The sequence below is a fragment of the Somniosus microcephalus genome, chromosome 33 (genome assembly GCF_052327205.1).
Source record: "Somniosus microcephalus isolate GS21.2 chromosome 33, FLI_Smic_1.0, whole genome shotgun sequence".
NCBI lineage: Eukaryota > Metazoa > Chordata > Chondrichthyes > Squaliformes > Somniosidae > Somniosus > Somniosus microcephalus.
Window position 1 is genome coordinate 36892525 of NC_141019.1, and position 24172 is coordinate 36916696.

Here is a 24172-nt window from a genome sequence, read left to right on the forward strand (position 1 = left end):
AGTGCGGCGCTCCCTCAGTACCGCCCCTCCGACAGTGCGGCGCTCCCTCAGTACCGCTCCTCCGACAGTGCGGCGCTCCCTCAGTACCGCCCCTCCGACAGTGCGGCGCTCCCTCAGTACCGCCCCTCCGACAGTGCGGCGCTCCCTCAGTACTGCCCCTCCGACAGTGCGGCGCTCCCTCAGTACCGCCCCTCCGACAGTGCGGCGCTCCCTCAGTACTGGCACCGGAAGTGTCGGCCTGGATTTTACACTCGTGTCTCTGGAGTGGGGGCTCACACCGACAACCTTCTGACTCAGAGGCTGTACATCTAATCAGAGAGTACAGTTTCAAAAAAACATGCTTACAAGCATGCAGCGAAACTGATTTCCTCCCCACGTCCCCTGTGAGAAACTCCTTCGCTCTCTCTCCCTCCCCCGAGAATGCTAGTCTTGCTTTTGTATTATAGTATACCGGAAATTATTTTTAAAAACCCTTTCCTCTCTTGTGAGATAACAGCTGAGAGTCAATCAGACAAACAGGGACTTTGCAGAGCGAGCTCTTTGCTTGCGAAGTTGCCCCTGTAACATCCAGCAATTGTATCATTGAGACGCAAGTCAGGAGTGTGATGGAATACTCTCCACTTGGCTGGATGAGTGCAGCTCTGACAACGCTCGAGAATCTCAACACCATCCGGGACAAAGCAGCCCGATTGATGGGCACCTCATCTACCACCTTAAACATTCACTCCCTCCACCACCGGCGCACCGTGGCTGCAGTGTGTACCATCTACAAGATGCACTGCAGCAACTCGCCAAGGCTTCTTCGGCAGCACCTCCCAAACCCGCGACCTCCTCCACCTAGAAGGACAAGGGCAGCAGGCGCGCAGGAACACCACCACCTCCAAGTTCCACCTCCGAGTCACACACACCATCCTGACTTGGAAGTATATCGGCCGTTCCTTCATCGTCGCTGGGTCAAAATCCTGGGACTCCCTCCCTAACAGCGCTGTGGGAGCACCTTCACCACACGGACTGCAGCGGTTCAAGAAGGCGGCTCACCACCACCTTCTCGAGGGGCGACTAGGGGACGGGCAATAAATGCCGGCCTTGCCAGCGACGCCCACATCCCATGAATGAGTTAGTGCATTAGTGGCAGGCAGGGGATCCTTTACTTCCACCCGAGAGGGCAGATGGGGTCTCGGTTTAAGATCTCTGTCCGATAGAGGCCTCCTACGACAGTGCGGCACTCCCTCAGTACTGCCCCTCCGACAGTGCGGCGCTCCCTCAGTACTGCCCCTCCGACAGTGCGGCGCTCCCTCAGTACTGCCCCTCCGACAGTGCGGCGCTCCCTCAGTACTGCCCCTCCCACAGTGCGGCGCTCCCTCAGTACCGCCCCTCCGACAGTGCGGCGCTCCCTCAGTACTGCCCCTCCGACAGTGCGGCGCTCCCTCTGTACCGCCCCTCCGACAGTGCGGCGCTCCCTCAGTACCGCCCCTCCGACAGTGCGGCACTCCCTCAGTACTGCCCCTCCGACAGTGCGGCGCTCCCTCAGTACTGCCCCTCCGACAGTGCGGCGCTCCCTCTGTACCGCCCCTCCGACAGTGCGGCGCTCCCTCAGTACCGACCCTCCGACAGTGCGGCGCTCCCCCAGTACAGCCCCTCCGACAGTGTGGCGCTCCCTCAGTACCGCCCCTCCGACAGTGCGGCGCTCCCTCAGTACCGCCCCTCCGACAGTGCGGCGCTCCCTCAGTACCGCCCCTCCGACAGTGCGGCGCTCCCTCAGTACCGCCTCTCCGACAGTGCGGCGCTCCCTCTGTACTGCCCCTCCGACAGTGCGGCGCTCCCTCAGTACTGCCCCTCCGACAGTGCGGCGCTCCCTCAGTACCGCCCCTCCGACAGTGCGGCGCTCCCTCAGTACCGCCCCTCCGACAGTGCGGCGCTCCCTCTGTACCGCCCCTCCGACAGTGCGGCGCTCCCTCAGTACCGCCCCTCTGACAGTGCGGCGCTCCCTCAGTACTGCCCCTCTGACAGTGCGGCACTCCCTCAGTACTGCCCCTCCGACAGTGCGGCGCTCTCTCAGTACTGCCCCTCCGACAGTGCGGCGCTCCCTCAGTACCGCCCCTCTGACAGTGCGGCGCTCCCTCAGTACTGCCCCTCTGACAGTGCGGCACTCCCTCAGTACCGCCCCTCTGACAGTGCGGCGCTCCCTCAGTACTGCCCCTCTGACAGTGCGGCGCTCCCTCTGTACCGCCCCTCCGACAGTGCGGCGCTCCCTCTGTACCGCCCCTCCGACAGTGCGGCGCTCCCTCAGTACCGCCCCTCCGACAGTGCGGCGCTCCCTCAGTACCGCCCCTCCGACAGTGCGGCGCTCCCTCTGTACCGCCCCTCCGACAGTGCGGCGCTCCCTCTGTACCGCCCCTCCGACAGTGCGGCGCTCCCTCAGTACTGCCCCTCCGACAGTGCGGCGCTCCCTCTGTACCGCCCCTCCGACAGTGCGGCGCTCCCTCAGTACCGCCCCTCTGACAGTGCGGCGCTCCCTCTGTACCGCCCCTCCGACAGTGCGGCGCTCCCTCAGTACCGCCCCTCTGACAGTGCGGCGCTCAGAGGCGAGAGAGAGAGCGCTGCTCATTTAACGCGTGTGCTCGCGGCTAACGCTCTCCCCTCTTCTGTCGGCAGGTGCGGTGGCGAGCAGTGAGGTCAAACAACGACTCCAGGAGTTTGTGTTGAAGAAGCAACAATTAGCTATGAAACACACGGACTCCGGGACCCCGACACAGCCCAGCTCGTCTTTCAAGTAAGTGGCGGGTTTGGGCGGGGAGGGAGGGTTCAGTGTTACCCGCCACGGGGAGGGAGGGCATCCAGGACTGTCCCTCCCTGAATCCATGCTCTCCCGCACCCGGGGATCCCCATTAATAGGAACAGGAGGAGGCCATTCAGCTCCCCATGAGCCTGTTACATTAGGAACAGGAGGAGGTCATTCAGTCCCCTCGAGCCTGTTACATTAGGAACAGGAGGAGGCCATTCAGCCCCCCTCGAGCCTGTTACATTAGGAACAGGAGGAGGCCATTCAGCCCCCCTCGAGCCTGTTACATTAGGAACAGGAGGAGGCCATTCAGCCCCTCGAGCCTGTTACATTAGGAACAGGAGGAGGCCATTCAGCCCCCCTCGAGCCTGTTACATTAGGAACAGGAGGAGGCCATTCAGCCCCTCGAGCCTGTTACATTAGGAACAGGAGGAGGCCATTCAGCCCCCCTCGAGCCTATTACATTAGGAACAGGAGGAGGCCATTCAGCCCCCTCGAGCCTGTTACATTAGGAACAGGAGGAGGCCATTCAGCTCCCCATGAGCCTGTTACATTAGGAACAGGAGGAGGCCATTCAGCCCCCCTCGAGCCTGTTACATTAGGAACAGGAGGAGGCCATTCAGCCCCCCTCGAGCCTGTTACATTAGGAACAGGAGGAGGCCATTCAGCCCCTCGAGCCTGTTACATTAGGAACAGGAGGAGGCCATTCAGCCCCCCTCGAGCCTATTACATTAGGAACAGGAGGAGGCCATTCAGCCCCCTCGAGCCTGTTACATTTGGAATAGGAGGAGGCCATTCAGCCCCCCTCGAGCCTGTTACATTAGGAACAGGAGGAGGCCGCCATTTAGCCCCCTCGAGCCTGTTACATTAGGAACAGGAGGAGGCCGCCATTCAGCCCCCCTCGAGCCTGTTACATTGAACAGGAGGAGGCCATTCAGCCCTCGAGCCTGTTACATAGGAACAGGAGGAGGCCATTCAGCCCCATCGAGCTTGTTAGATTAGGAACAGGAGGAGGCCATTCAGCCCCTCGAGCCTGTTAACTTTAGGAACAGAGGAGGCCATTCAGCCCAATGCGGGCCTGTTACATTAAGAACAGGAGGAGGCCAATCAGCTCCCTCGAGCCTGTTACATTCGGAACCGGAGGAGGCCATTCAGCCCCCTCGAGCCTGTTACATTAGGAACAGAGGAGAGGTCATTCAGCCCCATCGAGCTTGTTAGATTAGGAACAGGAGGAGGCCGTTCAGCTCCCCGAGGCCTGTTACATTAGGAACAGGAAGGAGGCCATTCAGCCCCCTCGAGCCTGTTACATTAGGAACAGGAGGAGGCCATTCAGCCCCTCGAGCCTGTGACATTAGGAACAGGAGGTGGCCACTCAGCCCCCCTCGAGCCTGTTACATTAGGAACAGGAGGAGGCCATTCAGACCCCCCTCGAGCCTGTTACATTAGGAACAGGAGGAGGCCATTCAGCCCCCCTCGAGCCTGTTACATTAGGAACAGGAGGAGGCCATTCAGCCCCCCTCGAACCTGTTACATTAGGAACAGGAGGAGGCCATTCAGCCCCCCTCGAGCCTGTTACATTAGGAACAGGAGGAGGACATTCAGCCCCCCTCGAATCTGTTACATTAGGAACAGGAGGAGGCCATTCAGCCCCCCTCGAGCCTATTACATTAGGAACAGGAGGAAGGCATTCAGCCCCCTCGAGCTGTTACATTAGGAACAGGAGGAGGCCATTCAGCCCCTCGAATCTGTTACATTAGGAACAGGAGGAGGCCATTCAGCCCCCATCGAGCCTGTGACATTAGGAACAGGAGGAGCCATTCAGCCCCCCTCGAGCCTGTTACATTAGGAACAGGAGGAGGCCATTCAGCCCCCCTCGAGCCTGCTCTGCCATTCAATGAGATCATGGCTGACCTTCTCCCTCAACTCCACTTTCCCGTCCAATCCCCATAACGTAGATTCCCCTAACGTGTGAAAATTATTGATCTGAGCCTTGAATACACTCAATGATTTTACGGTTACGTCCCTCTCGTCTTAAGTTCAGAGGGCAGTTCAGAGTCAGTCACGTTGGTGCGGGTCTGGAGTCACCTATAGTCCCAGGCCGGGTGAGGTTTCCTTTCCTAACGGACGGGTTTTTTCCTAACCATCTGTCGGCTTCAAGGGGTCACTTTTACTGAGACCAGCCTGATTTCAAATTCTCACAGTGCACGCTGGCGTTCGAGCTCACCTTCTCTGGATTATTAGTCGAGCAGGAGAACACCGCACTCGTGTGGAAACAGTGTCTCGTCCAGCACACTGTAAGCTGGCGATCTGCTTAATATATAGCAAGGGGTGCAAATGTATGACCTTTCTCACTCTGTCTCTCACGCTGTCTCTCACTCTGTCTCTCACTCTGTCCTCTCACTCTGTCCTCTCACTCTGTCCTCTCACTCCTGTCCTCTCACTCTGTCTCTCACTCTGTCTCTCACTCTGTCTCTCACTCTGTCTCTCACTCTGTCTCTCACTCTGTCTCTCACTCTGTCTCTCTCTCTGTCCTCTCTCTCTGTCTCTCTCCCTCTCTGTCTCTCTCCCTCTCTGTCTCTCTCCCTCTCTGTCTCTCTCCCTCTCTGTCTCTCTCACTCTGTCTCTCTCCTCTCTGTCTCTCTCCCTCTCTGTCTCTCTCACTCCTCTGCTCTCTCTCACTCTGTCTCTCTCACTCCTGTCCTCTCTCACTCTCTCTCTCACTCTCTCTCTCACTCTCTCTCTCTCACTCTCTCTCTCACTCTCTCTGTCTCTCTCTCTGTCTCTCAATCTCTCTCTCACTCTGTCTCTCTCTCTGTCTCTCTCTCTCTCTCCCTCTCTCTGTCTCTCACTCTCTCTCTCACTCTCTCCACTCTGTCTCTCACTCTCTCTCTCACTCTCTCTCTCACTCTCTCTCTCACTCTCTCTCTCACTCTCTCTCTCACTCTCTCTCTCTCTCTCTCACTCTCTCTCTCACTCTTCTCTCTCTCTCTCACTCTGTCTCCTCTCACTCTGTCTCTCTCTCTGTCTCTCTCTCTGTCTCTCTCTCTGTCTCTCTCTCTGTCTCTCTCTCTGTCTCTCTCTCTGTCTCTCACTCGGTCTCTCACTCGGTCTCTCACTCGGTCTCTCACTCGGTCTCTCACTCGGTCTCTCACTCTGTCTCTCTCTCTGTTCTCTGTCTCTCTGTCTCTCTCTCTGTCTCTCACTCTGTCTCTCACTCTGTCTCTCACCTCTGTCTCTCTCTCTGTCCTCTCTCTGTCTCTCTCTCTCTTCTCTCTCTCTCTGTCTTCACTCTCTCTCTCCTCTCTTCTCTCACTCTCTCTCTGTCTCTCTCTCTCTGTCTCTCTCTCTCTCTGTCTCTCTCTCTCTGTCTCTCTCTCCTGTCTCTCTTCGTCTCTCTCTCTCTGTCTCTCTCTCTCTCCTCTGTCTCTCTCCTCTGTCTCCCTGTCTCTCTGTCTCTCTCTCTCGCTGTTTCTCGCCTCTCTCTGTCTCTCTCTCTCTCTCCCTCTCTCTCTATCTCTCTCTGTCTCTCTCTCTCTGTCTCTCTCTCTGTCTCTCGCTGTTTCTCCGTTCTCTCTCTGTCTCTCTCTCTCTCTATCTTTCTATCTCTCTTTCTCTCTCTCTCTCTCATTCTGTCTCACTCCGTCTCTATCTCTCTCTCTCTGTCTCTGTTTCTGTCTGTCTCTCTCTCTATCCATCTTTTTCTCTCTCTCTCTCTCTGTCTCTCTCTCTCTTCTGTCTCTCCCTCTCTCTCTCTGTCTCTCTCTCTCTCTGTCTGTCTGTCTCTCTCTCTCTCTCTCTCTGTCTCTCTCTCTCTCTCTATCTATCTCGCTCTCTATCTCTCTCTCTCTCTGTCTCTTTTATTCATTGCGATGTTTAAACCGAGGGCCCCGTCTGCTCTCTCAGGTGGACGTAAAAGATCCCACGGCCACTATTTCGAAGAAGAGCAGCGGGGAGTTCTCCCCGGTGTCCTGGGGCCAATATTTATCCCTCAATCAACATCACTAAAACAGATGATCTGGTCATTATCACATCGCTGTTTGTGGGAGCTTGCTGTGCGCAAATTGGCTGCCGTGTTTCCTACATTGCAACAGTGACTACATTCAAAAAAAGTACTTCATTGGCTGTAAAGCGCTTTGGGACATCCTGAGGGGTGAAAGGCGCTGGAGAAATGTACATTCTTTCTTTCTCCACAGCCACCCGAACCTGTTGCCTGTCGAGCCAAACTCTCCGCAGTCCGGTGCCTCTCCTTCTACGACCACTTGCAGCCCAGCACGGGGGAATCGCAGGGGGTATTCCCCCTTCGCAAGACAGGTTAGTATCGCAGATTCGAGCCTGTTACACAGGAACAGGAGGAGGCCATTCAGCCTCCTCGAGCCTGTTACAGTAGGAACAGGAGGAGGCCATTCAGTCCCCTCAAGCCTGTACATTAGGAACCGGAGGAGGCCACTCAGTCCCCACAAGCCTGTTACATTAGGAACAGGAGGAGGCCATTCAGTCCCTCTCGATCCTGTTACATTAGGAACAGGAGGAGGCCATTCAGCCCCCCTCGAGCCTGTTACATTAGGAGCAGGAGGAGGCCATTCAGCCCCCCTCAAGCCTGTTACATTAGGAACAGGAGGAGGCCATTCAGCCCCTCTCGAGCCTGTTACATTAGGAACAGGAGGAGGCCATTCAGCCCCCCTCGAGCCTGTTACATTAGGAGCAGGAGAGGCCATTCAGCCCCCCTCGAGCCTGTTACATTAGGAACAGGAGGAGGCCATTCAGCCCCCCTCGAGCCTGTTACATTAGGAACAGGAGTGAGGCCATTCAGCCCCCTCGAGCCTGTTACATTAGGAACAGGAGGAGGCTATTCAGCCTCCCTCAAGCCTGTTACATTAGGAACAGGAGGAGGCCATTCAGCCCCCCTCGAGCCTGTTACATTAGGAACAGGAGGAGGCCATTCAGCCCCCTCGAGCCTGTTACATTAGAAACGGGAGGAGGCCATTCAGCCCCCTCGAGCCTGTTGCATTAGGAACAGGAGGAGGCCATTCAGGCCGCTCGAGCATTTTCATGGCTGATCTGTAACCGAACTCCATCCATCCCCCCTTGCCTCCATATCCCTTAATAACATTGTCTAACAAATATCACTTGTCCTGCGATTTAAAATTACCCCAGCAACTACCACTTTTTGGGGAGAAAAGTTCACTCTTCTACCACCCTCTGTGGTGAAGAAGTGCTTCCCAACATTCCTGTCGGAGGGGCGGTACTGAGGGAGCGCCGCACTGTCGGAGGGGCGGTACTGAGGGAGCGCTGTACTGTCGGAGGGGCAGTACTGAGGGAGCGCCGCAATGTCGGAGGGGCAGTACTGAGGGAGCGCCGCACTGTCGGAGGGGCAGTACTGAGGGAGTGCGCACTGTCGGAGGGGCAGTACTGAGGGAGCGCCGCACTGTTGGAGGGGCAGTCACTGAGGGAGCGCCGCACTGTCGGAGGGGCAGTACTGAGGGAGTGCCGCACTGTTGGAGGGGCAGTACTGAGGGAGTGCCGCACTGTCGGAGGGGGAGTACTGAGGGAGTGCCGCACTGTCGGAGGGGCGGTACTGAGGGAGCGCCGCACTGTCGGAGGGGCGGTACTGAGGGAGCGCCGCACTGTCGGAGGGGCGGTACTGAGGGAGCGCCGCACTGTCGAAGAGGGGCAGTACTGAGGGAGAGCCGCACTGTCGGAGGGGCGGTTACTGAGGGAGCGCCGCACTGTCGGAGGGGCAGTATTGAGGGAGCGCCGCACTGTCGGAGGGGCGGGTACTGAGGGAGCGCCGCACTGTCGGAGGGGCAGTGCTGAGGGAGCGCCGCACTGTCGGAGGGGCGGTACTGAGGGAGCGCCGCACTGTCGGAGGGGCAGTACTGAAGGAGTCTTTCTCTCTTTCTTTCTTTTGTTCCTTATCATTTATGAAGAAATGACTCATGAACTAACACTGGGCGGCCAGCTGCTGGCGCCGTCGACTGAGGATAAATACTCGTGCGTGGGCCAGCTTGCTCAGGACGTTTTTGTAAGCAGGAACGAGTGAAGTAACTAGAATCTCATGGTTGTGAAACAGTTGATTAAAGCCTTGTTTTATTCTCAAACCAAGTGCTTAGTGAGTTTTCTTACGTCACTCTCTTTCTCCCTTTCTCTCTTTCCTTCCTTCCTTCCAGCCCTGGATCCCGTCTGCTTTTCTTATCGACGTGCTCTGGCGCCTATTGCGAGCCGTGCGTGTGAGCCTGCCAGCGTCTCCGCCCCGACGCGCCGTCCCTTTGAAGAATTGTCGCGTTTGACGTGTCTGTTGCACTGGACTTGCCCGCTGACCTGTTCCGGAACCTTCTCTTGCAGCCTCGGAGCCCAACCTCAAGCTGCGTGTCAAGCTGAAGGCGTCGGAGAAGCGGCGAAGCCCGCTGCTGCGGAGGAAGGACAGCGCGCCCGCCAGCCTGCGCAAGCGGGCCCCGGACAGCAGAGGTGAGCGAGAACGCCGGCTGTACCCACGCGGGGTCCCCACACCCGGGGCGAGGGGCAGAGCCTTAACCGAGTCCGCCCCGGAACGCCAGCTCCTGTCGCCCGCGCCCTGCGGAGCTCGCTGAACCTGCCCGGGAATCGGCTTCGGCGCAGCTTGGGGTGGAGCGGAGGGAGGAAGAGGAGAGCGGGAGGGGAGGAGAGGATGAGAGGAGAATGGGGAGGGAAGAAGAGGGAGAGGGGGAGGATGGGGAGTGAGAGGAGGGGGAGAGGGAGAGGGCGAGGGAGAGGGGAGGTTGGGAAGGGAGGAGGAGAGAGGGAGAGGGGGAGGAGGAGAGAGAGAGGGGGGAGGGAGGAGGGGAGGAGGAGGAGAGGGGAGGAGGGGAGAGGAGGAGGAGAGGGAGAGGGAGGAGCTGTGGGGATCTGAGGAGGGGGCAGAGGAGGGGGAGCGGGTGGAGGAGGCGGCAGAGGAGAGGGTTGGAAGAGGAGGGTGAGTGGGAGGCAGACAGATCAGCCATGTTTCTTGCTCCTGATCACTGCCCACTGACCCCTGCGGTGAGTGCGATGAGAGTGAGGGTGTGCGCGTGTCTGTGTGTGCGCGTGTTTCAGTTTACGTGTGTGAATGCGCGTTTAGTGAGGTCCGGATGGGACTTGCCTGCGATTTCGCCTGCCCTCTCGACAGCCGACAATCCGTTTCAGCACACACGCACTCCCACACGCACGCACACACTTACACACACACAGACGGGAAGCACGGTCCCTGTGGGTGGGGTTACCAGAAAGATTCCGTCGCCCGGTGAAATCCGTTCCCCCCACCTCCCCATGGGAAGGGGGAATGCGGTCCACACACTAACCCAACGTTAAAAACAGTGCGGACGTCTCCCTACGGGATCTGTGATCCGCCCCGCGTCTGAACAGATATCGCTGAATCTTTGCTCTGTCTCTCTCTCTCTGCCTCTCAGAACCCTCACCGGTTAGAAGCAGGACCGCCTCAGGACCCAGCTCCCCCAATGACACCATCCCCTCCGAGAACGCCAGCGGCCTGTCGAACCCCAGCATTCCTCCTGAGGTAGGTGTCCATCCATTTCCGCGATTCTGACAGTCGGTATATAGCTGCACGGATTATTCAGCAGGGTAAGGGTCACTCGCTGTGTAACTGTACAGAGTCACTGTTTATTCAGGGTAAGGGTCACTCGCTGTAATCTGTACAGAGTCACTGTTTATTCAGGGTAAGGATCACTCGCTGTGTAACTGTACAGAGTCACTGTTGTTCAGGGTAAGGGTCACTCACTGTGTAACTGTACAGAGTCACTGTTTATTCAGGGTAAGGGTCCACTCACTGTAACTGTACAGAGTCACTGTTTATTCAGGGTAAGGGTCACTCACTGTAACTGTACAGAGTCACTGTTTATTCAGGGTAAGGGTCACTCACTGTGTAACTGTACAGAGTCACTGTTTATTCAGGGTAAGGATCACTCACTGTAACTGTACAGAGTCACTGTTTATTCAGGGTAATGGTCACTCACTGTGTAACTGTACAGAGTCACTGTTTATTCAGGGTAAGGGTCACTCACTGTGTAACTGTACAGAGTCACTGTTTATTCAGAGGTAATGGTCACTCACTGTGTAACTGTACAGAGTCACTGTTTTATTCAGGGTAAGGGTCACTCACTGTGTAACTGTACAGAGTCACTGTTTGTTCAGGGTAAGGGTCACTCACTGTGTAACTGTACAGAGTCACTGTTTATTCAGGGTAAGGGTCACTCACTGTGTAACTGTACAGAGTCACTGTTTATTCAGGGTAAGGATCACTCGCTGTGTAACTGTACAGAGTCACTGTTTATTCAGGGTAAGGGTCACTCACTGTGTAACTGTACAGAGTCACTGTTTATTCAGGGTAAGGATCACTCACTGTAACTGTACAGAGTCACTGTTTATTCAGGGTAATGGTCACTCACTGTGTAACTGTACAGAGTCACTGTTTATTCAGGGTAAGGGTCACTCACTGTGTAACTGTACAGAGTCACTGTTTATTCAGGGTAATGGTCACTCACTGTGTAACTGTACAGAGTCACTGTTTATTCAGGGTAAGGATCACTCACTGTAACTGTACAGAGTCACTGTTTATTCAGGGTAAGGGTCACTAGCTGTGTAACTGTACACAGTCACTGTTTATTCAGGGTAAGGGTCACACAATTCACAATTCAAATCGCTTTATTGGCATGATAAGTTACATCTTATGTTGCCAAAGCATCAAAATACATTTATGGTTGAACACATAAACGCAGTTCTATTCATACAGTGTATAAACAGGTATATCCCTGAGTGTATAAATATACATTCGCATTGTTTATATATATTCTTTTCTTAGTTTACTGGTTGTCCCTCTGTTCATGGCAAGCTGTAACATAGTGTGCCGCCAGTGTTATACAGCTTCTCTCCTCTCCCAGTAGGTATGGGAGTTTTTGGTTGTCATTCAGATTTCTGAAATCAGGGCATATTTGTGAGAATTTTTGGTAGAAATTCTCCCTGATGCCCTGATATTTTCCGCAGGCTGTGAGGAAGTGCATCTCTGTCTCCACTACTCCCTGACTGCAGTGAGAGCATATCCTGTCTTCTCTTGGTAGCCTGGTCTGCCTGTGTCTGCCTTTTTCAATCGCTAGGCTATGTTCGCTAAGTCTGTACCTTGTCAAGGTTCTTCTCAGTTTGTTATCCTTTACCATGGTCAGGTAATCAGCTATGTTGTATCACTGTTTATTCAGGGTAAGGGTCACTCACTGTATAACTGTACAAAGTCACTGTTTATTCAGGGTAAGGGTCATTCACTGTGTAACTGTACAGAGTCACTGTTTATTCAAGGTAAGGGTCACTCACTGTGTAACTGTACAGAGTTATTGTTTATTCAGGGTAAGGGTCACTCACTGTGTAACTGTACAGAGTCACTGTTTATTCAGGGTAAGGGTCACTCACTGTAACTGTACAGAGTTATTGTTTATTCAGGGTAAGGGTCACTCACTGTAACTGCACAGAGTCACTGTTTATTCAGGGTAAGGGTCACTCACTGTAACTGTACAGAGTCACTGTTTATTCAGGGTAAGGGTCACTCACTGTAACTGTACAGAGTCACTGTTTATTCAGGGTAAGGGTCACTCACTGTGTAACTGTACAGAGTCACTGTTTATTCAGGGTAAGGGTCACTCGCTGTGTAACTGTACAGAGTCACGGTTTATTCAGGGTAAGGGTCACTCGCTGTGTAACTGTACAGAGTCACTGTTTATTCAGGGTAAGGGTCACTCACTGTAACTGTACAGAGTCACTGTTTATTCAGGGTAAGGGTCACTCACTGTAACTGTACAGAGTCACTGTTTATTCAGGGTAAGGGTCACTCACTGTGTAACTGTACAGAGTCACTGTTTATTCAGGGTAAGGGTCACTCACTGTAACTGTACAGAGTCACTGTTTATTCAGGGTAAGGGTCACTCACTAACTGCACAGAGTCACTGTTTATTCAGGGTAAGGGTCACTCACTGTGTAACTGTACAGAGTCACTGTTTATTCAGGGTAAGGGTCACTCACTGTGTAACTGTACAGAGTCACTGTTTATTCAGGGTAAGGGTCACTCGCTGTGTAACTGTACAGAGTCACTGTTTATTCAGGGTAAGGGTCACTCACTGTGTAACTGTACAGGGTCACTGTTTATTCAGGGTAAGGGTCACTCACTGTGTAACTGTACAGAGTCACTGTTTATTCAGGGTAAGGGTCACTCACTAACTGTGCAGAGTCACTGTTTATTCAGGGTAAGGGTCACTCACTGTAACTGTCCAGAGTCACTGTTTATTCAGGGTAAGGGTCACTCACTGTGTAACTGTACAGAGTCACTGTTTATTCAGGGTAAGGGTCACTCACTGTGTAACTGTACAGAGTCACTGTTTATTCAGGGTAAGGGTCGCTCACTGTGTAACTGTACAGTGTCATTGTTTATTCAGGGTAAGGGTCGCTCACTGTAACTGTACAGAGTCACTGTTTATTCAGCAGGGTAAGGGTTAAGTGTTTTGTCTCCTTGATTTACGGAGAGAATCTAGATTTAAGAGAGGCGGGTCGGAAAGGAATGATCCGTTGCAAAGGACGTCCCTGCCTCGCTCCGTTCTTGTCCATCACCCTTGCGATCGGTCTTTTTAAAACTCCTCCGCGCTCGAATCTTGACTCCTCCGCTTCAAGAACCCGACATGTTTGTCTTTGTCGAGGATTGTTCAGAAGCAGCCGAACCAAATCCCCCTCTCCCCGCCTCCGCCTCCGCCCCCACCGCCTCCGCCCCCACCACCCCCGCTCCGCAGAGTCACCCCCCCCCCACCCCCCGAACACTCGGAGGGGCAAAGAGCAGCGTCTGCTGCCGCCTGTGGGACGGGGGCTGTATTACCACTGACTGAAACCCTCGCCCAGTGCACAGACTGTGATCGGACACACCCCTCCTGTCGCTCAATCGCCCCAGGGACACTCTCCTACTTGGCCTGACACTCTTCCTTCCTTTCTCTCTCTCTTTTTCTGTATTTCTTTCTATCTCCCTTTCCTTTTTTTTCTCGCTCTTTCTTTCATTCTTCCTTCCCCTCAATTCAGTCTTTCTTTCCTTCTCTCTTTCCTCTGAGTCTGAGGGTTGTGGGTTCGAGCCCCCACTCCAGAGACTCGAGCCCCATAATCCAGGCTGAAACTCCCCAGTGCCAGTACTGAGGGAGGGCCGCACTGTCGGAGGGGCGTGTACTGAGGGAGCGCCGCACTGTCGGAGGGGCGGTACTGAGGGAGCGCAGCACTGTCGGAGGGGCAGTACTGAGGGAGCGCCGCACTGTCAGAGGGGCGGTACTGAGGGAGCGCCGCACTGTCGGAGGGGCGGTACTGAGGGAGCGCCGCACTGTCGGAGGGGCGGTACTGAGGGAGCGCCGCACTGTCGGAGGGGCGGTACTGAGGGAGCGCCGCACTGTCGGAGGGGCGGTACTGAGGGAGCGCCGCACTGTCGGAGGGGCGGTACTGAGGGAGCGCCGCACTGTCGGAGGGGCAGTACTGAGGGAGCGCCGCACTGTCGGAGGGGCAGTACTGAGGGAGCACCGCACTGTCGGAGGGGCAGTAATGAGGGAGCGCTGCACTGTCGGTGGGGCAGTAATGAGGGAGCGCCCCACTGTTGGATGGGCAGGCCCCATCTGTCCTCTCGGGTGGACGTAAAAGTTCCCACAGTCACTATTTCAACGAAGAGCAGGGGGGGAGTTCTCCCCGGTGTCCTGGGGCCAATATTTATCCCTCAACAAACATCACTACATAAAAATAGATGATCTGGTCAATTATCACATTGCTGTTTGTGGGAGCTTGCTGTGTGCAAATTGGCTGCCGCATTTCCCACAATACAACAGCGACCGCACTTGAAAAACAACGTACTTCATTGCCTGTGAAGCGCTTTGGGACGTCCTGAGGTGGTGTGGTAGGTGCTGTATGTCAGTGGGACCTGTGTTCGATCGAAGACGACCCTTGCGTCTGCGCTCACTCGGAGGCCGAACTCCAAACCATCGTCAACACCTTCACCGACGCATACGACAGCATGGGTCTTACACTAAGCATCCGTAAGACAAAGGTCCCCTACCAACCTGCCCCCGCCACACAGTACTGCTCCCCGATTATCAAAATTCACGACAAGGCCTTGGACAATGTGGACCGCTTTCCATACCTCGGGAGCCTACTGTCAACAAGGGCAGACGTCGACGACGAAGTGCAACACCACCTTCAGTGTGCCAGTGCAGCCTTCGGTCGCCTGAGGAAGAGAGTGTTTGAAGATCAGGACCTCAAACCCGGCACTAAGCTCATGGTCTACAGAGCAGCAGTGATACCCGCCCTGCTGTATGCCTCAGAGACATGGACCATGTACAGCAGGCATCTCAAAGCACTGGAGAGGTACCACCAACGCTGCCTCCGCAAGATCCTGCAAATCCATTGGCAGGATAGGCGCACCAACGTCAGTGATCTCGCTCAGGCCAACATCCCCAGCATCGAAGCTTTGACCACGCTCGATCAGCTCCAATGGACGGGTCACATCGTCCGCATGCCCGATACGAGACTCCCAAAACAAGCGCTCTACTCGGAGCTCCGGCACGGCAAGAGAGCCCCAGGTGGGCAGAGGAAATGCTTCAAGGACACCCTCAAAGCCTCCTTGGAAAAGTGTAACATCCCCCATCGACACCTGGGAATCCCTGGCCCAAGACCGCACAAAGTGGAGGAGAAGCATCCGGGAAGGCGCCGAACACCTCGAGTCTCTTGGCCGGGAGCAAGCGGAAGCCAAGCGCAAGGAGCGCACGTCAACCCAAGCACCCCACCCACCCGCCCCTTCAACCACCGTCTGCCCCACCTGTGACAGAGACTGTAGGTCCCGCATTGGACTCATCAGTCACCTGAAAACTCATTTTTAATGTGGAAGCAAGTCATCCTCGGTTCCGAGGGACTGTCTAAGAGAGAGAGAGAGTTGCTTAACCCGAGCCTGTTGCGGCCCTGCCCTCCCTCTTTCTAAGGATATACTAGCTGCAGCTGAGTCGTAGAATCCCGTCTAACCTGAAATTCCACATCCCTCCCTTGGTGACCGGCAAACATGGAATCTGTTGCTACAACCGCAAAAGCTGGAAAAACTCAGCAAACCAGGGCAACATCCGTGGAGAGAGAAAGAGAGTCAACGTTTCAGGTCGAAACCCTTCGTCAGAACTGAGAAAAAAGGCAAAGAAACATGGAAGATAGGAGCAGGAGTAGGCCATTCGGCCCCTCGAGCCTGCTCCGCCATTCAATGAGATCATGGCTGATCATCCAAGTTCAGTACCCTGTCCCTGCCTTCTCCCCATATCCCTTGATCCCTTTAGCCTTAAGAAATATATCTAACTCCTTCTTGAATATATTTAATGAATTGGCCTCCACTGCCTTGTGTGGTAGAGAATTCCACAGCTTCACCACTCTCTGGGTGAAGAAATTCCTCCTCATCTCAGTCCTAAATGGCTTACCCCTTATCCTTAGACTATGACCCCTGGTTCTGGACTCCCCGACCATCGGAAACATCCTTCCTGCATCTATTCTGTCTAGTCCTGTTAGAATTTTATATGTTTCAATGAGATCCCCTCTCATTCTTCTAAACTCCAGTGAATATAAGCCTAATCGACCCAATCTCTCCTCATACGTCATTCCTGCCACCCCAGGTATCAGTCTGGTGAATCTTCGCTGCACTCCTTCCATGGCAAGAACGTCCTTCCTCAGATAAGGCGACCAAAACTGCACATAACACTCAAGATGTGGTCTCGCCAAGGCCCTGTACAACTGCAGCAAGACATCCTTGTTCCTGTACTTGAACCCTCTTGCTACAAAGGCCAACATACCATTTGCCTTCTTAACCGCCTGCTGCACCTGCATGCTTACCTTCAGCGACTGGTGCACAAGAACACCCAGGTCTCTTTGCACTTCCCCTTCTCCTAATCTATTGCCATTCAAATAATAGTCTGCCTTCCTTTTTTTGCCATCAAAGTGGACAACCTCACATTTATCCACATTATACTGCATCTGCCATGTTTCTGCCCAATCACCCAACCTGTCCAAATCGTAGTGGAGTTTCACGACATCCTCCTCACAGCATACCCTCCCACCCAGCTTTGTGTCATCTGCAAATTTGGAGATATTACATCCAATTCCCTCGTCCAGATCATTAATATATATTGTGAACAGCTGGGGTCCTAGGACCGATCCTTGCGGTACCCCACTAGTCACTGCCTGCCACTCGGAAAACGACCCGTTTATTCCAACTCTTTGCTTTCTGTCCGCCAACCAGTTCTCTATCCAAGTCAATACCTTGCCCCCAATCCCATGTGCCTTAATTTTGCACGCTAATCTCTTATGCGGGACCTTATCAAAAGCCTTCTGAAAGTCCAAATACACCACATCCACTGGTTCTCCCTTATCTATTCTACCAGTTACGTCCTCAAAAAATTCCAGTAGATTAGTCAAGCACGATTTACCTTTTGTAAATCCATGTTGACTTTGTCCGATCCTGTCACTGTTTTCCAAGTGCTCTGCTATTACATCTTTTATAATAGACTCTAGCATTTTCCCCACTACCGATGTCAGGCGTACCGGTCTGTAATTCCCCGCTTCTTCTCAGGAAATGAAACAGATTAAAAGGCCAGTTTGTGGGTTGGGAAATGGGGGAGGGGATGAAAGAACAAAAGGGGAAGGTCTGTGAGAGGTGAAGAGACATTAAGAGATATTCAAGGCGAGACGAGATGGTAATAGGACAGGTAAAGAGACAAACAATGGCTCTGGATGAAGTGTGAAACGCGCTGGCAGAGCGAGAGACAGTTGCCATGTGGGAGAGAGAAAAGGAAAAGTCACAAACCAAAGGTGTGGATAAAAAATATATAAAAATATAATAGGGGCTGAGGTTATGATCTGAAATTGTTGAACTCGATATTGAGTCCTGAAGGATGTAAAGTGCCCAATCGGAAGATGAGGTGCTGTTCCTCGAGCTTACGCTGAGCTTCCGTGGAACAATGCAAGAGGCCGCGGACAGTGAGGTCTGAGTGGGGAATGGGGCGGTGAATTGAAATGACAGGCGACCGGAAGCTCGGGGTCCCCCTTACGGACTGAACGGAGGCGTTCCGCAAAGCGGTCGCCCGACCTGCGTTTGGTCTCCCCTACGTAGAGGAGACCGCATCGTGAGCAGCGAATACTTAATGGCCCAGAAATTCGGGTCGGGGTCTTCCCGCGGGTGCAAGCCCTCCGACCTGCACTTACCTAGCGCGCCGGCCGTTGTGCTGTGGGCCCACGTGGGATTCCGATCCTGGGCCTCCTCCAGCTGCCGGCGCACAGTGCTTGTGTATCCCAGGGGCGCAGTTAGTTCGAAGCGTCCCCTGGGATCACGTGGGCCATGGAGAGCCAATGGTAGCAGGGAATCTGTATTCATAGATTTGACAGGAGAATACAATTCAGCCCCAAAACATCACTAAAACTTCAAATAATTTTTTTTTTAAATCACATTTTTAAAATAACTATAAATAACTATTTTAAACAAAAATTTAAATTTTTGAAAAAATTAATGACAGTTTCTAACGGAGCTAAAAATAAACTTAGCTTTCTTTAAAGTATTTAAAAATAATAAACCTGTGGAAAAAATGTGTTAATTTTACTTAATTCACCACTTACCTTGTTAAAAGCAGGCCCTGCGACTGCTTTTTACAAGCGTAGCTCCTGGAGACTTACCCTCCCGGAGAAGCCTGTTTAAAAAACAAAAAAAACAAAACGGAAGTTCCAGGCGTACGCGCTGCCTCTCCGGCGCACACGGTCGACCCGTGAACCCCTTCCTTTAAGGGAATGGAAGTTCCGGTTTCCCGCGCATGCGCAGTGCGTGCACGAAACCGGCACTTTCGTTGGGCCCTACGGGTGAGTACCCAGCGCGTACTCACCCGCGGAGACCCGAATTTCTGGCCCCGTGACTAGTCTCGCCTGGGCCCCGAGCTCGGTAATTCCCTCCCTAAACCTCCCCGCCTCGGCCGATGACACCAACCTTGGGGCTGTGGCAAACGGGTGAGGATGGTACCAATCGACTGCAGCAGGGCACAGCAAGGCCAGCAGAACGGGCAGATACGTGGCAGATGGAATTTAAGACAAAGAAGTGTGAGAAACATAGAAGATAGGCGCAGGAGTAGGCCATTCGGCCTCTCGAGACTGCTCCGCCATTTAATGAGATCGTGGCTGATCATCCAAATTCAGTACCCTGTGATGTAAGAAAAAGGAGACTTACCATCAAGTAACTTTAAAGTAAGCTTTAAGTAACTTATAAACACACTATATACACAAGAGAGGTCTTTACCATGCCTCTGGTAGAAGCCTCTTACAATACTGAACAGACCAGTATTTATACCAGTCCAACAGGAAGTGACATATGACAGGAAGTGAGGTATGTACACAGTTCATAGTTCATAGTTCACAGGAAGTGATGACATAACTTCCCGGAAGTTATCATTTTTATCACACCCTGTCCCTGCCTTCTCCCCATATCCCTTGATCCCTTTAGCCTTAAGAAATATATCCAACTCCTTCTTGAATATATTTAATGAATTGGCATCAACTGCCTTCTGTGGTAGAGAATTCCACAGGTTCACCACTCTCTGGGTGAAGAAATTCCTCCTCATCTCAGTCCTAAATGGCTTACCCGTTAACCTTAGACTATGACCCCTGGTCCTGGACTCCCCCGCCATCGGGAACATCCTTCCTGCATCTAGTCTGTCCAGTCCTGTTAGAATTTTATAAGTTTCAATGAGATCCCCTCTCATTCTTCTGAACTCCAGCGAGTATAAGCCCAATCGACCCAATCTCTCCTCATACATCATTCCTGCCATCCCAGGTATCAGCCTGGTGAATCTGGAGGCGGGGGCGAGGATGTGGAGAGATTTTAACAGGAGGATGGTGTATTTTAAATTTGTAATAAAATATCCCTGATAGGGAGGGACGGGGAGAGAGGCAGTGTTAGGAGCCAGTAACTCTAAAGAGAACAATCCCAGCTTCTCCAGTCTCTCCGTGTAACTGAAGTCCCTCATCCCCTGTCCTGATATCTGCTCTTGTCTCTCCCCAGACTTCTCTGGCCCATCGCCTCTTAATGCAGGAAGGATCTCTGATACACTTGACAATTCCAAACTCGCCATCACTTCCCAACATCTCGCAAGGACTACCGGCCTCCATCACTGCAAAGGTAAGACGTGATGAGGTGTTTGGGTGTGATGAGTCTCACAGTTTGTGGGGTGCGGAGTCTCCACAGTTTGGGGGGTGAGGAGTCTCCACAGTTTGGGGGGTGCGGAGTCCCCACAGTTAGGGTGGTGCGGAGTCCCCACAGTTTGGGGGGTGAGGAGTCCCCACAGTTTGGGGGGTGAGGAGTCCCCACAGTTTGGGGGGTGAGGAGTCCCCACAGTTTGGGGGGTGAGGAGTCCCCACAGTTTGGGGGGTGAGGAGTCCCCACAGTTTGGGGGGTGAGGAGTCTCCACAGTTTGGGGGGTGAGGAGTCCCCACAGTTTGGGGGGTGAGGAGTCCCACCGTTTGGGGGGTGAGGAGTCCCCACAGTTTGGGGAGGTGAGGAGTCCCAAAGTTTGGGGGGTGAGGAGTCCCACAATTTGGGGGGCGTGGAGTCCCACAGTTTGGGGGTGTGGAGTCCCACAGTTTGGGAGGGTGAGGAGTCCCCACAGTTTGGGGGCGAGGAGTCCCCACAGTTTGGGGGGCGAGGAGTCCCACAGTTTGGGGGCGAGGAGTCCCTCGGTTTGGGGGCGAGGAGTCCCTCGGTTTGGGGTCCCTGGGGGAGAATGAGGAAGAGCGGGAGATGGTTCAATCAAGTTGCGATTCCAACACCAGAAGGATTGAGGGAACAGGAAGATTTCTTGGTGAAAAGGAAGACTATAAGTGAGGAAGAATTTGGAGATGTCCTGATTGGAGTAGGTTTAACCCGATCTCGAATCCGCAACAAAATTGCGGTGGGGGGGGGTGGCGGGGGGAACGGGGGTGGTTGGGCAAATCGTCGATAGGAGGGACAGGGAAGGGTGCGATTCTGTGTGCCTGTGTTCGTATTCAGAGATGGTGTGGAGATGCCGGAGTTGGACTGGGGTGGACAAATGTAAGAAGTCACACGACACCAGGTTATAGTCCAACAGCTTTATTTGAAGTCACAAGCTTTCGGAGCGCTGCTCCTTCGTCAGGTGAAGTGAAGAGATGCATAAAGACACAGCTTATATAGTCAGAGAACACTGACAGATGTTTACAGGTAATCTTTCTAACTGCCCTTTATCCCACCTCGGCAGAGAGATAATCACAGCAATCAAAGGTGTAATTGGTGTCCAAACAGGTCAGTCAGGAAAACATTACATCAAAGAACAATGAGGTGGGGTCACAAGGGGTCAAATGTTGCAGATGCTGGGGTCTGTGTGAAGAACAAAAAACAAACAAAAAACATTTTTTTTGCTGGAAATCACAGCAGGTCCGGCCGCATCTGTGTAGAGAGAACAAGCCAACAACGACTCGAGTCTGGATGACCCTATGTCAGGTGGGGTTACATGTAGCGTGACATGAACCCAAGATCCCGGTTCCTGACTGACCTGTTTGGACACCATTCACACCTTTGATTGCTGTGATTATCTCTCTGCCGAGGTGTGATAAATGGCAGTTAGAAAGATTACCTGTAAACATCTGACATTATTCTCTGACTATATAAGCTGTGCCTTTATGCATCTCTCCACTTCACCTGATGAAGGAGCAGCGCTCCGAAAGCTTGTGACTTCAAATAAAGCTGTTGGACTATAACCTGGTGTTGTGTGACTTCTTACACGTATTCAGAGAGACCTGGGTGTCCTTGTACACGAATCACTGAAAGTTAACATGCAGGTACAGCAAGCAATTAGGAAAGCAAATGGTATGTTGGCCTTTATTACAAGAGGATTTGAGTATAAGAGTAAAGATGTCTTACTGCAATTATACAGGGCCCTGGTGAGACCACACCTGGAGTATTGTGTACAGTTTTGGTCCCCTTACCTAAGGAAGGATATACTTGCCATAGAGGGAGTGCAGCGAAGGTTCACCAGACTGGTTCCTGGGATGGGTGGATTGTCCTATGAGGAGAGATTGAGTAGACTAGGCCTATATTCTCTAGGGTTTAGAAGAATGAGAGGTGATCTCATTGAAACATTTTTACAGGGCTTCACAGGGTAGATGCTTCCCCCCTGGCCGGAGAGTCTAGAACCAGGGGTCACAGTCTCAGGATAAGGGGTCGGCCATTTAGGACTGAGATGAGGAGGAATTTCTTCACTCAGAGGGTGGTGAATCTTTGGAATTCTCTGCCCCAGAGGGCTGTGGAGGCTCAGTCGTTGAAACATAGAAGATAGGAGCAGGAGTAGGCCATTCGGCCCCTCGAGCCTGCTCCGCCATTCAATGCGATCATGGCTGATCATCCAAATTCAGTACCCTGTCCCTGCTTTCTCCCCATATCCCTTGATCCCTTTAGCCTTAAGAAATATATCCAACTCCTTCTTGAATATATTTAATGAATTGACCTCAACTGCCTTCTGTGGTAGAGAATTGCACAGGTTCACCACTCTCTGGGTGAAGAAATTCCTCCTCATCTCAGTCCTAAATGGCTTACCCCTTATCCTTAGACTGTGACCCCTGGTTCTGGACTCCCCCACCATCGGGAACATCCTTCCTGCACCTAGTCTGTCCAGTCCTGTCAGAATTTTATAAGTTTCAATGAGATCCCCTCTCATTCTTCTAAACTCCAGCGAGTATAAGCCCAATCGACCCAATCTCTCCTCATACGTCATTCCTGCCATCCCAGGTATCAGCCTGGTGAATCTTCACTGAACTCCTTCCATGGCAAGAACATCCTTCCTCAGATAAGGCGACCAAAACTGCACACAATACTCAAGATGTGGTCTCACCAAGGCCCTGTCCAACTGCAGCAAGACATCCTTGTTCCTGTACTCAAGCCTTCTCGCTACGAAGGCCAACGTACCATTTGCCTTCTTAACCGCCTGCTGCACCTTGGTTAGACCACACTTGGAGTATATTCAAGACAGAGATCGATAGATTTTTAGATATTAAGGGAATCGAGGGATATGGGAATAGTGCAGGAAAGTGGAGATGAGATAGATGATCAGCCATGACCTCATTGAATGGCGGAGCAGGCTCGAGGGGCCGAATGGCCGACTCCTGCTCATGTGTCTTCTGTTCCTGTGTTCAGTCATTCCCCTAAACCTTCTCCTGTTTCCCCAACAGAGCCTGGTCGGCGAGATGGAGCGTCGCAACCTGTCCGGTTTGCAGTCCCGGCTCCCCGTGCTGGACGGTCCGCTGGTGACCGGCCACTCCCCGGTCACGTACATTTCCGCCGCCGCCCTGGAGAGGGAGGCGGGCTCGGCGAGACTCCAGCCCGTGGTCATCCTGGAGCCTTCGATGGGACAAAGCCCGCTGCTGGCTGGTGAGTTTCGAAAAGTTTTGATGAAAGTATTCTCCATAAACCTTGGTTAGACCACACTTGGAGCACTGTGCACAGTTCTGGTCTCCATATACCTTGGTTAGACCACACTTGGAGCACTGTGCACAGTTCTGGTCTCCATATACCTTGGTTAGACCACACTTGGAGCACTGTGCACAGTTCTGGTCTCCATATACCTTGGTTAGACCACACTTGGAGCACTGTGCACAGTTCTGGTCTCCATATACCTTGGTTAGACCACACTTGGGGCACTGTGCACAGTTCTGGTCTCCATATACCTTGGTTAGACCACACTTGGAGCACTGTGCACAGTTCTGGTCTCCACACACCTTGGTTAGACCACACCTGGAGCACTGTGCACAGTTCTGGTCTCCGTATACCTTGGTTAGACCACACTTGGAGCACTGTGCACAGTTCTGGTCTCCATATACCTTGGTTAGACCACACTTGGAGCACTGTGCACAGTTCTGGTCTCCGTATACCTTGGTTAGACCACACTTGGAGCACTGTGCACAGTTCTGGTCTCCATAAACCTTGGTTAGACCACACTTGGAGCACTGTGCACAGTTCTGGTCTCCATACACCTTGGTTAGACCACACTTGGAGCACTGTGCACAGTTCTGGTCTCCATATACCTTGGTTAGACCACACTGGGAGCACTGTGCACAGTTCTGGTCTCCATAAACCTTGGTTAGACCACACTTGGAGCACTGTGCACAGTTCTGGTCTCCATATACCTTGGTTAGACCACACTGGGAGCACTGTGCACAGTTCTGGTCTCCATATACCTTGGTTAGACCACACTTGGAGCACCGTGCACAGTTCTAGTCTCCATATACCTTGGTTAGACCACACTGGGAGCACTGTGCACAGTTCTGGTCTCCATATACCTTGGTTAGACCACA

General features: G+C 53.1%; 1 protein-coding gene across 1 annotated transcript in view; it reads left to right on the forward strand.

Moving 5' to 3' along the window:
- Positions 1 to 24172, forward strand: part of LOC147097174 (histone deacetylase 4-like) — a 100860-nt gene that overhangs the window by 49386 nt on the left and 27302 nt on the right. The window contains 7 exon segments of the mRNA XM_085972540.1: positions 2656 to 2773; positions 6976 to 7028; positions 7031 to 7093; positions 9125 to 9247; positions 10204 to 10310; positions 19875 to 19991; positions 23051 to 23249. Of these exon segments, the coding sequence (XP_085828666.1) occupies positions 2656 to 2773; positions 6976 to 7028; positions 7031 to 7093; positions 9125 to 9247; positions 10204 to 10310; positions 19875 to 19991; positions 23051 to 23249 (780 nt within the window).